Source organism: Colias philodice, chromosome 28 (assembly GCF_061535455.1).
Source record: "Colias philodice isolate Cphi_HAF_F1 chromosome 28, ilColPhil1 Martin Lab GWU primary, whole genome shotgun sequence".
In the NCBI taxonomy this organism is placed as follows: Eukaryota; Metazoa; Arthropoda; class Insecta; order Lepidoptera; family Pieridae; genus Colias; species Colias philodice.
Genome location: NC_143113.1, coordinates 4,128,070 through 4,143,892, shown reverse-complemented (window position 1 = coordinate 4,143,892; position 15,823 = coordinate 4,128,070). Strand labels below are relative to the sequence as shown.

The following is a 15,823-nucleotide window of genomic DNA, read 5'->3' as shown; positions in this document are numbered from 1 at the left end:
TTGGGAAGAAATGGGACTATGAAATAAAGTCATTATGGCTGTCTGTTCAGCTCTATGTATGCTTAAATCTTTAAAACTACGTAGCTGATTTTAAAGCAGTTTTTTTTAATAGATAGAGTAATTTCAGAGGAAGGTTTTAGTATATAATTTATCAAGTTTTATACAAAGCGTATGGAATACTCTGTGAGTAATACATATAATATTGTTTAGTAGCCAAGCTTTCTGGCACAATATGATTGATTGGTTGCATGAATGTAAAAGTAGGAGGAATACATAATAGAAATATTTATGATTGTGTATTATATTAAAACTTGAAATTGAAGAATGCAAGACAGACAGAGAAGTTTTTGGGTAATGAAATTAATTTTACGTGACGTGAATTAATGTGACGTCATACTAATTGAATAAACTTTAAACTTTAGAGATTATCTTATAACTAGTTTTTAAAAACAAAATACCAAAATACGAAATACCGTTAATAAGTTTTCGTCGATAAAAATTACGCATTTTTATATAGAACACTATTTAATTACAATAAATATGGCACGTAAAATAACGCAATACTATGTACAAATATAGGTCAATAAGTATATAAGGTGAATGTAGTTTTGGATGTATTATTCTGAAACGAGCTTCAGGTCAAATCAAATATGTCTTCCTTTGCTATTTTCGTGCTCTGCTTGCAAGCTTGCTTGCTCCAGGTAAAAACATTTAATTATAAAATAGACTTTAATTTTATGAAACAACTTCTCGGATAAGATTTAAAGGATAAGCAGTTTATGTCAGTTAGGAATAAGGCTCTCTGTTTGTGAAAGAATTTTCAAAATCGGTAAAGTTAAGTTTTAGTTGATTTGGACAAACAGACAGATATCGAAAATTTAATTTCATTGCATTCGTTTGAGAAAGTTGTAATTATTAATAATAATTTTTACTTTTATTATTTAAAAAAAATGTTGTGTGGTTTTATGAAACCACGGTAAAAGTGAAACTGTTCGAACGGTTCCGAACACTGCTTTGTGTAGCGCATGTCGCGTGACGGTCGGCTGCCGAGTAGGTATACCTACTCGGCAGCCGCGATACACGCGACATGCGCTACACAGACCAAAAAGTTTGAGACGATGTAATAAAAGTTTCACTTTAAAAATATCGATGAAGATGACAACATTGCATCGAAAGTGATTCATAAAATATTGTGAGGAAAATTGTTCATTGGAATTGTGTAATTTAGATATCTTCGCAAAGACTATTTCAAGCATTGTCTTGCATTATTTTTATAGGTAATTTTAATAGGGCATGTAAGTTGATAGTGCAAACATTGCGAAACTTTGAATTAGTAACCTATTGGCATTATTATTATCAACTATTGGACCGTTTTACCTTATGTTTGTTTTGAAACATGATATTTTAAGGTAATACAGATATGAACTGCGTTCATTGATTTAAAAATACATCATATGAACAAGAACATTATTAATTTGTTGTGTTTGTGAATTGATTCACTATATGATTTTCTTAATAAACGAACACGGCATGATAAGAGATATAAGAAAACATTTCAATCTTCTTTATTAATGTATTACTGTCTTTCCAGAATGCTTTAGCAAGCTGCGGCTGCTCTGGAGCCGGTCTCGGCTACGGCATCGGCCCTGGCCCCTACCTCCCCGCCAGCCCCTGCTCCGGCGCTCTCCTGGAAGGCCCATACGGACCCTACGCCGGTCCCTATGCTGGCCCCTACGGTCCCCTAGCCGGTCCCCTCGCTGGCCCCTTCGCTGGTCCCTTCGGAGAGCTCGCGGGAGCTTACGGCGGTGAAGGCATCGGTGACGTCACCGTGTTCGGAGAGATGCCAGTAGCCGGTACCACTTTGGTCAACGGTCAAGTGCCAATCCTCGGTGCTGTGCGCTTCGCGGGAGATCTGCCAGCTGGTGGTGTCGTCACCATCGCTGGTAGCTGCGGCTGTGGATGCAGAGGACCCTACTACTAAATTGGACACGTCTATAGCATTGAGCAATGAAAAATACAAGCTTTGACTTGATTTATGTATTTTATTAGCACCTAAAATTACCAAGACTTCTTTTGATACGTAACATACTAATGTTTTTTAACTCGATTGAAAGGCTCTACATTAAATTAAAGTATGCATCAAACGCAAGAAATTTAGTACCTAGGTTTTATAAATATTTTATGAAAAATCTAAAAAAGCAACCTCTTGATGCGAGTGAGATAGTCATAGTCATAGTTAGGTATTATAATATCTTTTAGGTTGACCTGGTTTACCACATGCTTTCTTACATTTATAAATACATATCAATCAAATATTTATTTAGGGACTGCAACTGCAAAATGCATTTTTCCATAATCGTCTTTTCACTACATTTGCATTTGAATAATAAATGTGAATCTTACTTTTAACGAATATCATGATAACATTTCCTTGACAAATATTCTGTATGGTCTATTTTGCTAACATAAGCGAACAGGCGTTTTATTTTTACTTTCACTAGAAATGACTCGTAGAATTATTCGTAGAACTTGTCATGTAGGTACCTAGTTGTTATTTTTAAAGTGAAACTTTTATTACATCGTCTCAAACTTTTTGGGTTGTGTAGCGCATGTCGCGTGTATCGCGTAGTAGGTATACCTACTCGGCAGCCGACCGTCACGCGACATGCGCTACACAAAGCAGTGTTCGGAACCGTTCTAACAGTTTCACTTTTACCGTGGTTTCATAAAACCACACAACATTTTTTTTTGAAAATGAAGAGCTTTTAATACTGGTATATGGATATAGGTCAGAATATGTTTCTTAGGTATAGTTACTGTCTGTAGATTGTTTATTTTACAGAAAATTTCATTTAAATAAAACAATAGTTTAATATAAAATAATAATTTATTAAAACATACAATACAATTAATAACCTCCCAAGCCACTACCCGAATAACCTCTACCTGGCATATTCATGCCATTGAAGCCATTATTAATGCCATTATTCGGAATGCCAGCAGCGGGAATGCCATTCAAGTTTTCGCCAACCATTCCAACGTTGCCATTGCCACACGAATACGACACAGCACCTTGTCCAGTCGCAGACAGAGGTCCTTCCACAGATACAACTCCCAAAAATGGCATTTGTCCAGTCACAGCTAGTGGTCCTTCTACTAATAAATTCTCTGATAGTACAGATACACCACTTGGTGCAATGGGTGAAGAACTAGTCACCATTAAACCACCACCATTGAAACCTTCTGGACCATAAGATGCCATGTTAGCAAAAGCAGGGTTCATAGACATGCCATTGGCTAGAGTATTGCCATACGCTAGATTGTTGTATGCCGCTGCTTCTGCGTTTGCCAGTGCAAAGTTAGCGTTGCCATAGCCTGTGTTTGCGAATGCGTTGCCAGGGTAATTCGGGTTGCCAAGACCTGGGTTGTTAATGTATTGGGCCTGTATTATCTGTAAAGTTTTACATAAAAAAAACAAACGCTTAAATGATAAGAATGCAAATTTAAATTAGATGTTTGTTTGATTGATTTGATTAATGTTTTATTTAACACGTTCACTGCGGCATGTCCAGTATCGGGCCATCAGCGACTACACCACAGTGCGGCGCCCAAAATCGCAGTTTTCACCGTGGTGCGGCGAGGTTTTTTATATGTTAATCAATGACTAGAAAAGAGACAAATATATTTTTGTGATCACAGTTTGAAGTAGGACTCAATTTCGTTTAAAAATCGTATGGCAAAATATTGGACCAACGCATAGAAAAGAAACCGTTTCTTTTGTGTGCGGCATGTCAAATATTTTGCCATGGACAAGCACCTCATGCCGCACTGTACTGCGAGCGCGCCGCGTGTCAGTCTCGCATAGTGATGCACCAGGACCGAAGCACTTTTCTTTTGAGTTTTTTTAAATGACAATGATACCTTAAAGGCTTTAGTTTTTTTACTTTCTTTTATTTCGTAGCATAAATGCAAAAATGTGATGACAGTTGTGAAAATAATATAAAACATTAAAACAAAAGTTACTGAACAAATTAAAACAAAAGTTACTGAACAATTTCCTGATAGTACTCTATCAAGTACCTTGTTTTATATGTGTTTTTTTTTGTATCGACGATCTCGTTATCTGTTAACAAACAGACTGAAATATACAAAATTGCTTTATATCGATATCGATGTTTTATTTTACAGTGTTTCCCATCGCTATTACTGTAAACATGCCGTATCAACGCAGTGCGGGATGGCAAATAATTTTTCACAAAATCAGGGGTTTACATTTTCCCTCATATCTTTTAAACTATTCGGTCAAACTAAAAGCTATTCATGCGGTATATACTAGACTATATATACTATTATCTGAAAAAAATTTTTTTAAAATATCTTGAAATTTCATGAAATTATTAACCTTCAAAGTCAGAAGGTGCGATGTGATAAAAATGGCTCATGACGCACAGTGGTGAACTTGCCGATGTGAATTATGGAAGACATGCCGCAACAACGGTAAGTTTGGCATTTTAGGTGCCGCAGTGAACGTGTTAAATTAAAATAGTTTAATTAAGATTCTTCTTCAATTACATTAACGCAATTTTAAAATTATCTTTTTCATAACATTTCAATGAAAGAGTAATGCCACTAACTTTACACCAATTAAGAAATGACACATTGACATATTATAAAAATATAATTAGGTACAATTTCCTCAAATATAAAAATATACCTGAATGAGAGCGCAGCTAAGCGACAAAATAATTATTTTGGAAAACATCTTATATAAAACAAACACTACTGGTATCAATTCATCAGATTTATCATTATATACAGAAATATTACGTGTTTTGTAAGTTTAATCGAATGAAATTTCATCATTTGTTATCTTAATGTTACATGCGTATGAGATTTTGATTTCGGTTTACTATCAAGTATACGAAGAAAAATGAGAATGTATAGGAGATTGATAATCTTATTCATTGTTAAATAATTTGTCAATTTTATTATTAATTGATTTTACTTCAAGTATAGATGTTAAAAACTAACAATAAAATTTATATTAAAAACTGAATAATTTATGTTTGAAGTTGGTGTTGTATCTCGGAAAAGCATATTTTCCTTAACATTTAATGTATAATATTTATTTGTTGAGTTAACGGGAAACTATTATTTTCAAACACGTAACAATAAAAACAGCTAGCAGTCTAGCAGTAAAAAAGGATAAATAAAACAAAAAAATAACTAAAAATTATCTATATTTAAGCACACCCCTTATACACTGGTCCGTACCCGTACCCCGCACCGTACTCCGCACCGTACCCCGCACCGTAGCCCGCACCATAACCTACTCTATTCCCGTTCAAATTCTCACTAAGTATAGCTGCGTTTCCATTGCCGCAGCCGTATGAAATGCCCCCTGCACCTGCTGTAGGTAACGCGCCATCGACCTCTACAGCACCGAGGAAAGGAATTTCCCCGCCGACATTCACGGGACCTTCGTAAGCGTTGTCTGATTTCATGGTAACGCCGGTTGGAGCGATAGGTGATGAGCTAGTGATTGTGAAGCTTCCACCGTTTGACGCTGCGAGTGAAGCCGCGTTGAATGGTAGAGATCTTGTACATGGCTCTTCGTAGACTTTTGGTTCGCAGACATAAGCTGTTATACACTGTGAAGAATAGGAAGATTAATAATAGGAAAGTAGTTTTTACAGTTGAAGCCTGAAGGTAAGCATTTTTGTAAATGGAAATGTATAGAAAACTAAATGACTGATTTCAATTTGAAAGTAGAATCCCAATTTCTAGAATTAGATGCTTAAAACACGTATGTAAACTGCTTTATTTTATAGCATAGTATAGTATAGCAGGTGACAAAGGATTATTATCGACAAAAAATAATTTTTATCAGAACTGTAGCTAGTCAAGATGTTACTAATTCGTTGTTTTTAGATTTATTTGTATTATATTGCGAATATAAATAATTATAGTTGTAATGGTTGTAATTACCTGGATGAATAAGGCTTGCGCGCAGAAAATGAAAACTGTTTTGGACACCATTTTTTTTATATTTTCTTGATATTTCTTTTAAAGTATGTTGGCAAGTGGATGAGTAATACATTATATAGTATTTATATAATTAGCACGGTTAATTCGAAAGCCTTTCGTAAATATGATGTAACTATGCAACAATCGTGGTTTTTACTGTGTTAATATGTCTCTATTTTGTAATAACAATTTCTTTAAAAAACACGTGGATTTATTGCAAATATATTGTACAAAACTAGCTAGAAATCGCGGATTTTCTCGCGTGTATGTCATCATGGTAGCGCGCGAAATCCCGTTCTCGTAAAAATTTCTATCCCCTTCGTTAAATGTCTTATATTCTAGCTTGGTTCAACTCTGGAGTATTACAAGACTATTTGTTTGAAAGTGTGTATGTTTAACCTTGTATTATACAGTTTCTTTTGAACCTTAATCACTCAGGAATTCCACAAAGTATAACCTAATTACATGCGTTATCTATGACGACGCGCTACAAATATAATTTCGTAAGACGAAACCCAATGTACTATAAAAGTGAAGTATTTACAAGAATTCCATATAATTTATTTACAAACACCAAACATGTCTTCACTCGCCTTTGTGCTAGCCAGCTTCTGCCTGGTCCAGGTAAATATTTATTCTCAACATTTTAAACTTTTTTAAGAAAAAGTGTGATATAGCATAGGTGGAAAGTGTACCGTGAGAAGAAAATATAGGCTCTTATAGATATCCTTTTGATAAATTCGGCAACGTATACAAACATACTTATATCAACTTTAACGACGAAGTTTAGAAACTTAACTATCATAATATAAATGCCCTATATCTTTAGCTAATAGATAAGAAGGCTTATTTCTGTTTATCATTAAAATTAATATTAAATTAACGTTACTTGATTAATCTTCTTCTTGCAACGTTTTCTTTGTAATTATTTTCTATTTGAGATGTAGATAAATCCACGGGTCATAAACATCAGTGTTAAATATTTTGCAAGACTCAATGCAAAGTATTTGAGACTACGATCGATTTTTATTTAATTTAATTTATTTAATTACAATACATTTAATTGTAACTAATAGATATTATATTGTTTTCAGAGCGCACTCTGCCAGCCATGCGCATCTGGTTACGGCGCTGAAATCATCGTCCCATCTGGTCCCTGCAGATCACCATACGGCGGTCCCTTCGCTGGTCCCTACGGAGGTCTCTTGGAAGGTCCCCTCGGCCCCTACGGTCCTCTAGCCGGTCCCCTAGCTGGTCCCCTCGCTGGTCCCTTCGCCGGTCCCTTCGGAGAGCTCGCGGGAGCGTACGGCGGTGAAGGCATCGGTGACGTCACCGTGTTTGGAGAGATGCCAGTAGCTGGTACCACTTTGGTCAACGGTCAAGTGCCAATCCTCGGTGCTGTGCGCTTCGCGGGAGATCTGCCAGCTGGTGGTGTCGTCACCATCGCTGGTAGCTGCGGCTGTGGATGCAAAGGACCTTACTTCTGAACTGTGATCGATGTTTGACGAATATATATTTTGAATCGAGTTCTTGTCTTTTAATGCACATCACTTTATATGAGAGTAGAAGTTAAGTATTCGAGCTTCTTAAACTCAAACATTTATTTATTCAATTAGACTTCTTCTAGAAGCACTTTTGAATCGTCATTACATATTTTTAATATTTACCACCGATTCGGAAAGCAATTAAGCTTAAGCTTTGTGTTTCTTACTACCTATTCAATTACATGTAATTACTAGGTCATTTATCTTATTCTTAATTGAAAAAATGAAAAATATATTTATTTAAAAACCATATGTTTTTACACAGATACACTTGGATTGACGTTGCACGCTTTACACATATTGGCTTAATCAAGGTATATTAAAAAGGATTACCTATAGTACCCACACTAGGCAATCTTGTATCGTGGGCACTGAGACGATTTTACCAAAAAACAAAATTAGATGTCCTCGGTATGATCAACGGTATCATAATAACACGTACAAAAGCATTATATCACTTATGAGCTACAGGATAATAAATACTGAAGATACTAATATATTATGATATTTTCCGTGCTTATGTTTCTCTTTGGAGAAAATGTAGAGTTGCTTCTTGATATCAATTAAAAGTATAAATTAATAACTCAATAAAAAGATATTGTTCAAAAAAATGTATGCGTGTACTAGTGTACACACGTAAGAAGTGAAACTTCTTTATGACCTTATTTTTCAAAAAATAATTTACTATATGCAACTTTACAGAAATACGTCGAACCACGCGTGGTAGGGATAAGAAAAAGATGGCGCGTAACGGAAAAATGTCACGCGTAACGAAAAAAATGTCACACTAATTTTTTTCCTACCCCGATAAAGAAGTTTCACTTCAATAATTATGATAAAGGCTATTAACGTTGAAAATTCAACTTTTTACTAAAATAGAAACAAAACAAGTTACGTGCTTGTAATATCATCCTAACAATATAAATATTTTCTTTTCGCATACTTCCTACATAAATACAATTACAGGAATAACACCGAATAAGGAAAGTTTCGTCATATACAAGCCCATAAATAAATAGATGTATGATGTTAAGGTGTTTATACATACAAAATTCATGTAATTCGGTCATAAATTTTCTTTGGACAACTATCTCAGGTTTAGGTAAAATTACATCATGTTGTATACGTTTTATAGATACAAGAATAATATATAAAATAAAATTACCTGATAATTATAACATACTACCTATGCCCCGTGGTTTTACTCGCAGTGTTCCGCTCCTGTTGTTCTTAGCGTGATGATAATACCCTATAGCCTTCCTCGATAAATGGGATTTGTAACACTGAAAGAATTTTTCAAATCAGTCAAGTATTTCCTGAGAATAGCGCGTTCAAACAAACAAACTCTTCAGCTTTATAATAGATATTAAATAAAAATAATAAGTATAGATTTTCACGTGAAGCTGCCACATATTTTAATTTAAAGCACAACCAGCAAGTTAACATATAAATACATCTGACTTTATTATAGAAACTTTTTCTCAATTACAATTAATTTATTTTAAATACCTACAGTACTTTACAAATTTACTAGCTTACCGCCCGCGGCTTCGCCCGCTTTGTCTAAAACCTAATGAATTATATACTAAAACCTTCCTCTTGAATCACTTTATCGATTAAAAAAAACCGCATCAAAATCCGTTGCGTAGTTTTAAAGATTTAAGCATACAAAGGGACATAGGGACAGAGAAAGCGACTTTGTTTTATACTATGCAGTGATTATTAGTATAAAGAAGATTTAAGAAATGTAACACCTATAGGTGTATATTAAAGTTACCTGCCATTGTTTCTCAATCTTGACGATTTCTGTATGTCAAAGATATCTCTTAATTACGAATCTGAAAACGTACATACAGTGCATTAACATCAAACGAACATAGAGCTAGAGTTAGAGCAAGATCATTATTTCATAATCTTTTAGTGTAAACGAAAACTTGTATTCAGTGTCGTTCAGTATTAGAACATTGCATATAATCTTTTCGACCGCCTCCTTGGTACAGTGGTTGACGCGTGAGGTGAGGTTCGATTCCCGGTGGAGACGAAGAAAAAAAATGTCTCGGTCTGGCGGGGCACAGAAGGCTGTTCACCTACTTGTCCCGAAAGAAGTTCAGTGAAACAGATGTATAATGCATCTGCCCCTTACCCCACTAGGGGACATGGGACTTCACTATAGAATCTTTTCGAATACACTGAACAACGAAAGAATGCTCTACGCCTGTTCACACTAAAATAATTTGACATAGAAATTATGTTATATTGTTCTCATTCTAATGAGCATTCGCTCGTTGGATGTAAATGCACCGTGTTTTCTTGGTTTGACACTAGATGAGAAGCTACAATGGGGGACCCATGTTGCCACCACCGCGGCTGCTAAGCACAGCTCAGCTGCATATGCAGTTCGAAGAATAAGGCATCTCACCGATGAAGATACGGCTAGATTGGTTTATTTTAGCTACTTTCATAGCATTATGTCCTATGGAATTCTACTATGGGGCAGGGCTGCAGATATAGAAACTATATTTATATTACAGAAAAGAGCCATACGCTCTATATATAATTTACGTGCTCGGGACTCACTCAGAGATCTCTTTAAGAATATTGGTATCCTCACTGTACCATCACAGTATATATTTAATAATGTTTTACATGTACACAAAAACGCGGACTTACACACAAAAGTAGGAGATAGACACTGTTATGGCACAAGGAATAGAAATAAAATTGAAATGCCATTTTATAGGTTAGCTAAAGTTAAAAATTCATTTATGGGCCAAGGTATACGTTTTTACAATAGAATTCCTCATAGTATTAAAGAGTTTAGTAGTGTTAAATTTAAAACTTATTTAAAAAATGTATTAAGTAGTTCATCATTCAGGAATATATGGAAGATGAAAATCCATGGAGGGTTGTCGCGTAAGAATAAGAGCGAGCGCGCACGAGCAACTTAGTTGCCCGGCAACTATTTTGTCTCTGTCGCTGTCTCCTCGCAAAGTTTTGAACGATGCGCACACGAAAGCGACAGCAACGCAACTTTTTATTTAAAATTTTCTGCATTTATCAACATGGATTTCGAAGAGACGGTTGTGGTCTGTGCTCTTGTCCCGCATAGTTCCCATTCCCGTGGGATTTCCGGGATGAAACCTATCCTATGTGTTAATCCAAGTTACCCTCTATATGTGTGCTAAATTCAATGTAATCGGTTCAGTAGTTTATGCGTGAAAACTGAAAACCATACATACCTACAAACCTTTCCTCTTTATAATATTAGTATAGATATGTAATCGTAATTGTAAAAAGTAAAGTAGTTTTTATTTAATAGATACTTTTTAGTGTATTTTTCAACACGAATCAAACGAGCTCAACCTCGATAAAGTTGAGTCAATATATTACTAAGTTCCTATGGCCACCTTCCGATTCCATCATCAAATCAGCTCTATCTCATAATAATGTTTTATCGCTATCCAATTTACATGCGTATACAAAATTTCAGCTCAATCGGTTTCCTGGAAATGAATCAAAGTTACTTGCTACATTTCAATTAAGTCATCGAGACCAGACAAAAATGCTCATAAAATAAAAACTACTGGGCTTATCCGAATAAAATTTATGGGACCAATTCCACACCATTCCGCATCAAAAAAAAAAAGAATCACGTAAACCGGTTCAGAAACCTCGGAGTAATCGGTGTACATACATAAAAAAATATACCGGCCGAATTGATAACCTCCTCCTTTTTGCGAAGTCGGTTAAAAACTACTGTGTACGAGAATAAATACGTTGACATAAATACGTACTATCGCTACGCTGGTTACGCGGCAACTGGCCGGAGGCCGCCGACCGGCAACATTTTTGTCGCCGTGCGCGCACTTGCATTGAAACCAATAGATAGGGCGACAGTTGCGTCGCGGGCTTGTCTCCGAACCCGCGGACAAAAAAGTCTGGGCGGAGAGACAAAATAGTTGCGGAGACAAAGTTGCTCGTGCGCGCTCGCTCTAACAGGACAGTTCTTTGGCATATTATCATAATATATAATATTATGTAGTTAGATGTAAGTAACATGTAATGTAAAATTATATTGTATATGGACATGACTTTAAAAGAGCAACTATGGAGTTTCTTGCCGGTTCTTCTCCATAGATACTGCTTTCCGAATCGGTGGTAAATTTAAAAAATGTAATGACGATTCAAAAGTGCTTCTGGAAGAAGTCTAATTGAATAAATAAATGTTTGAGTGTTTGTTTGAGTGAGATTACGAATTCAGAGTGCATGTTCTTTCGCAAATTGTAATTTTTCTATAGGACATACATACATTTCTTCAAGTGAACACACACAATAAGACATAATAGGGTTAAGATTTTGATTAAGATTAAATTCAAATTCAAATTAATTATTTGTCAGAATTGTGGTAATACAAAAGCACACCCCGGACACTCCATACAAAATGATCGTTTTGACAGTCACACTGTAGAGACTGCAAATGTGTGTGTTAACGCTTTATGGTTGGCACTTGGCACATTTGTAACTAGCGTAAAAAAAAATTCGCGTTTTTTGATGAAATACATCCGTAAACAGCACAATATCTAACCATTTTCTACGAAAAACGATAATCACAAATCCAAAATAATAAAATTACTTTAAGTCAATTTGATTAATGTTGTCAATCTTCGTTGCGTATCGTCCTTGCAGAAAAATATGGCCCATTTTATGTCTGATCGCGCGGGGGTGAGGTAAGTTTAATTTTGGCGGGAGGCGGAGAGTGTCCGTTCTGTAGCGTTTAGCTACTATTATGTATTCTGTGACAAAAGGTCACATGATTTAATTAATAAAATAGTCCACACAATTCGCCAAACAATTGGCATACAAATTTTTCACGTAAACATTGCAGAATATATAACATTAAAATTAACACGTTTTTATTAATAATAAATACATTAACTGATTATCTTAAAGAATAGAAAAATTATTCCGCTAACCATATTTTAAATTTTCTATGCATTAAATTTTTTGGCATTTCATTTTGAAACTTTGTTTGCGTTTGATTCATATTACTGTATACCTAATATTTTTTAATGTATAATTATTATAAATGCTTGTAATGCTTTTCTATGTTTGTTACTCCTTCACGGAAAAACTGCAGTACTGATTTCTATGAAATTTGGCACACACATAGAGGGTAAATTGGATTAACACATAGGATAATTCTTATCTCGAAATTCTTATGTGAACGGGAACTATACGGTTTCTCTTTTGACTACGCAGGCTAAGCTGCGGGCGAAAAATAGTTTTATGATATAATTTTTAAGTTTCATATACTTTATATTGTATACGTGAATATTTCTTAAAATTATCGTTAAAATATCCACATAGAGCAAAATTAATAACATCCGTGTCTAGCGTCTCTGTATGTTTGTATGAATCTACTAAATAAAACTATATTATCATAGAAAATTAGCTAATACACAAGTATTCTATTCAAAAACAACAGACTATCATTGATTTCGTAAAATATTTAATACTATTGTTAGAATTGAAACTAATCGAAAGTTTTGAAATGCATTAGCGCCATGCTTTTTCTTTTTTTAATGTGGTTCTGTATATATTTGCTATCTATGTACCTATATATTTACCTTTTTGCAATGTGATAGCGATATAATCCAATAATTTCAATTTCCATGCAGCAAGTCAGCACCACACTTCAACTTTACAGACATTTTGAAACATTTTTCAAGTTTTGTATACTGTTCTAAAATTGAAATTCAAACTTATTGAGATCTGCTTTTTTTTAATAATTAGAAAGTTTTTTTTTTATCTGGTAATGCACATACAAGGAATTTGCGATTCTTGCTGTTTTTCGTGGTTATTCTAAGTTTATTGACTTATTGCACGCCTCATAAGCGAAGCGTTGAGGTGGGTACTACTGTCACTTCGCGCAAAACATCTGATTTTTCAAACTTAAAATGTCTTTATGTATCATACATTGCACTTGTAAGATAATACATACACACACATATTAAGAAAAAACACTATTTTTAACGTTCATGATATTTTAGATGTCATTTTTGTTATTTAAACTAGTTAAAAAACAGTTTAAAAAAGTTCTGTCTTGGACGTCCGTGTGTCTGTATGTGCGGATCCTTTTTCTTGTTAACACGATAGCGACCGAAATACTTTACTAATCGAGTCTTTTTTTTTCTCTTACGCTTGAGTATGCTCAGGAATAGAACCCTTTCATTTTTCAGGGTCTGATTCGATGTGGTTTAATTGTTATTAAATAAACAAAAATAATAATTAATAAATATTTATTAAAAAAAATTATGAGGCGTGCACTTTTGGATTTTCCAAATTATTTTATTTTTTTTTAACCTCTATAATTTAGGTTAATAAAATGAAAATAATGTCCAATTTATTTAAAAAAATAAAAGTACCGTGTCCATGTAAGTACAAATCTTATCTATTACTTAGGCCAATTTCTTTTGGCCTATTAATTTCACTACACAACCCCAATGCGTGTTTAAATGACATATAAAAGCATCATAGAACAATTAACAAACTATTATTTGCAAACATGTCTTCAAAATCGTTCATAGTTCTATGCATCCAAGCTTTCTTGGTCCAGGTAAGCTTTTAGATATCCTAGATTTGAAAAAAATACCAAAAATATGCTATTTTCGTGAATACTTTTTTAATTAACGATAGCCGCAATAATTATAAGATGGCGGTCATCGATTGACATTTACAAAAAAAAAAAATGAAGGCGCCAAATTTGAATTAAGAAAAAAAAAGTTCCCAACTTTTTTTTTATTTAGAAACAACATTGCCGGCCAGGATAGTTGTTATAAATAGTATTTATGTTATTAATAATCTCTTGTAGATGGACTTTAGACTGTTTATGAGTTTAACATTGGTACATGATACACGATCATAGTTTTAGCCAATTTTCGTTACGCATCATGTAGGAGCATGGCATAATTTATTGGTACCAACTCATTCATTTGTGTCTTGATGATGATTATTATAGATGGTCTATGAATAAATTAATCTGCTTCATTTCAAGACGTACATTGCATAATAATTTCGTGAAAAAGAAAATTTTATAATGCGGCAAATTGCAGGAAAAAAAATTGAAAAATGCAGAGGTCATTTGGCATTTTGTTCTGGCGTATTTCGACCCATAATATTTAATTTGATTTCTTAATTCAGAAGCTTCCAAATAAAGTGTAGATATATTAAATTACTGAGTATTGAGCTTATCTGAATAATTTAAAAGCAAATTTTATTAACAACACAACGATCATTTTCTAATCAAGATCTATCTGCTGGTTTCTTCAATTCACTGTTTTCATGTTCATTTTACTTACACCTAATGTATTTCCAGAATGCTTTAAGCACGATCATCGGACCAGCGGTCTATGGCAACGGTTTCGGCCTCGGAAATTGTGCAGGTGCAGGCCTTACAGCTGCAGCAGCAGAAATGGCCGGTTGGTATGGATATAACTCCCCCGCTCAATATCCTTTGGAACGTGAAATAGTTGAATACGCTTATCCATTGGATTACTACCCTAGAGCAAGAGAATTTGTTGGACCATTTGGACCTATTATCGAAGCTCCTATTGGTCTTTTCGCTGGTTTTGGACCGTGCGGTTATGGTCCGTATGAAGCGATAGGAGCGTACGGCGGTGAAGGCATCGGTGACGTCACCGTGTTCGGAGAGATGCCAGTAGCCGGTACCACCCTGGTCACCGGTCAAGTGCCAATCCTCGGTGCTGTGCGCTTCGCGGGAGACCTGCCAGCTGGTGGTGTCGTCACCATCGCTGGTAGCTGCGGATGTGGATGTGCTTATTGATTTATTAAATATATAGTTTAAATGTTTGTTTTTTGTTTCATTAACAATCCATTTTGTTGAGGAATAAACCTCCATTTTAAGGGAATCAAACATTTTATGATACAAATTCTAAAATCGATTACGCTATAGTACTTTTCTTTGTATTACTATCATTACAACTGATTAAAATTAAAATCAAGAATTTATTTGTTCTACAAGTAACAAGACGCATTTGAATCGTCAAAATACATAATTTAATATAATCACTATACTATACATAATATAATCATCACCGGTTCTGAAAATAGTTTCTAGAGAGAAGAGCCGTCAAGGAACTCTAAACTCTAACTTTTACAACATTTTTTTTTTCAATTAAATGATGTCAGATTCTTAAGCGTTCCTAAGCGACAATATTCTACTTCATTTACGT

General features: G+C 34.6%; 4 protein-coding genes and 1 pseudogene across 4 annotated transcripts; 3 read left to right on the top strand and 2 right to left on the bottom strand.

The window, feature by feature from the left end:
- Positions 1 to 650: 650 nt before the first annotated feature.
- Positions 651 to 1,981, top strand: LOC149476315 (chorion class A protein Ld5). Its single transcript, XM_089712382.1, has 2 exons — positions 651 to 701; positions 1,592 to 1,981. The coding sequence occupies exons 1-2, from the start codon at positions 651 to 653 to the stop codon at positions 1,979 to 1,981; spliced, it is 441 nt and encodes a 146-aa protein (XP_089568508.1).
- An 887-nt stretch (positions 1,982 to 2,868) lies between these two features.
- LOC149476314 (chorion class CB protein PC404 pseudogene) lies at positions 2,869 to 3,468 on the bottom strand (annotated as a pseudogene).
- Positions 3,469 to 5,243: 1,775 nt separating this feature from the next.
- On the bottom strand, positions 5,244 to 6,066 carry LOC149476313 (chorion class B protein PC10-like). The gene is made up of 2 exons (XM_089712373.1): positions 5,989 to 6,066; positions 5,244 to 5,651 (listed from the first exon to the last, which is right to left on the bottom strand). Exons 1-2 carry the CDS (start codon positions 6,037 to 6,039, stop codon positions 5,244 to 5,246), a joined length of 459 nt encoding a protein of 152 aa, XP_089568499.1. The 5' UTR covers positions 6,040 to 6,066.
- A 538-nt stretch (positions 6,067 to 6,604) lies between these two features.
- Positions 6,605 to 7,515, top strand: LOC149476312 (uncharacterized). Its single transcript, XM_089712378.1, has 2 exons — positions 6,605 to 6,651; positions 7,122 to 7,515. Exons 1-2 carry the CDS (start codon positions 6,607 to 6,609, stop codon positions 7,512 to 7,514), a joined length of 438 nt encoding a protein of 145 aa, XP_089568504.1. The 5' UTR covers positions 6,605 to 6,606; the 3' UTR covers position 7,515.
- A 6,621-nt stretch (positions 7,516 to 14,136) lies between these two features.
- Positions 14,137 to 15,414, top strand: LOC149476311 (chorion class A protein Ld19-like). Its single transcript, XM_089712362.1, has 2 exons — positions 14,137 to 14,187; positions 14,947 to 15,414. The coding sequence occupies exons 1-2, from the start codon at positions 14,137 to 14,139 to the stop codon at positions 15,412 to 15,414; spliced, it is 519 nt and encodes a 172-aa protein (XP_089568488.1).
- The last annotated feature ends 409 nt before the right edge of the window (positions 15,415 to 15,823 follow it).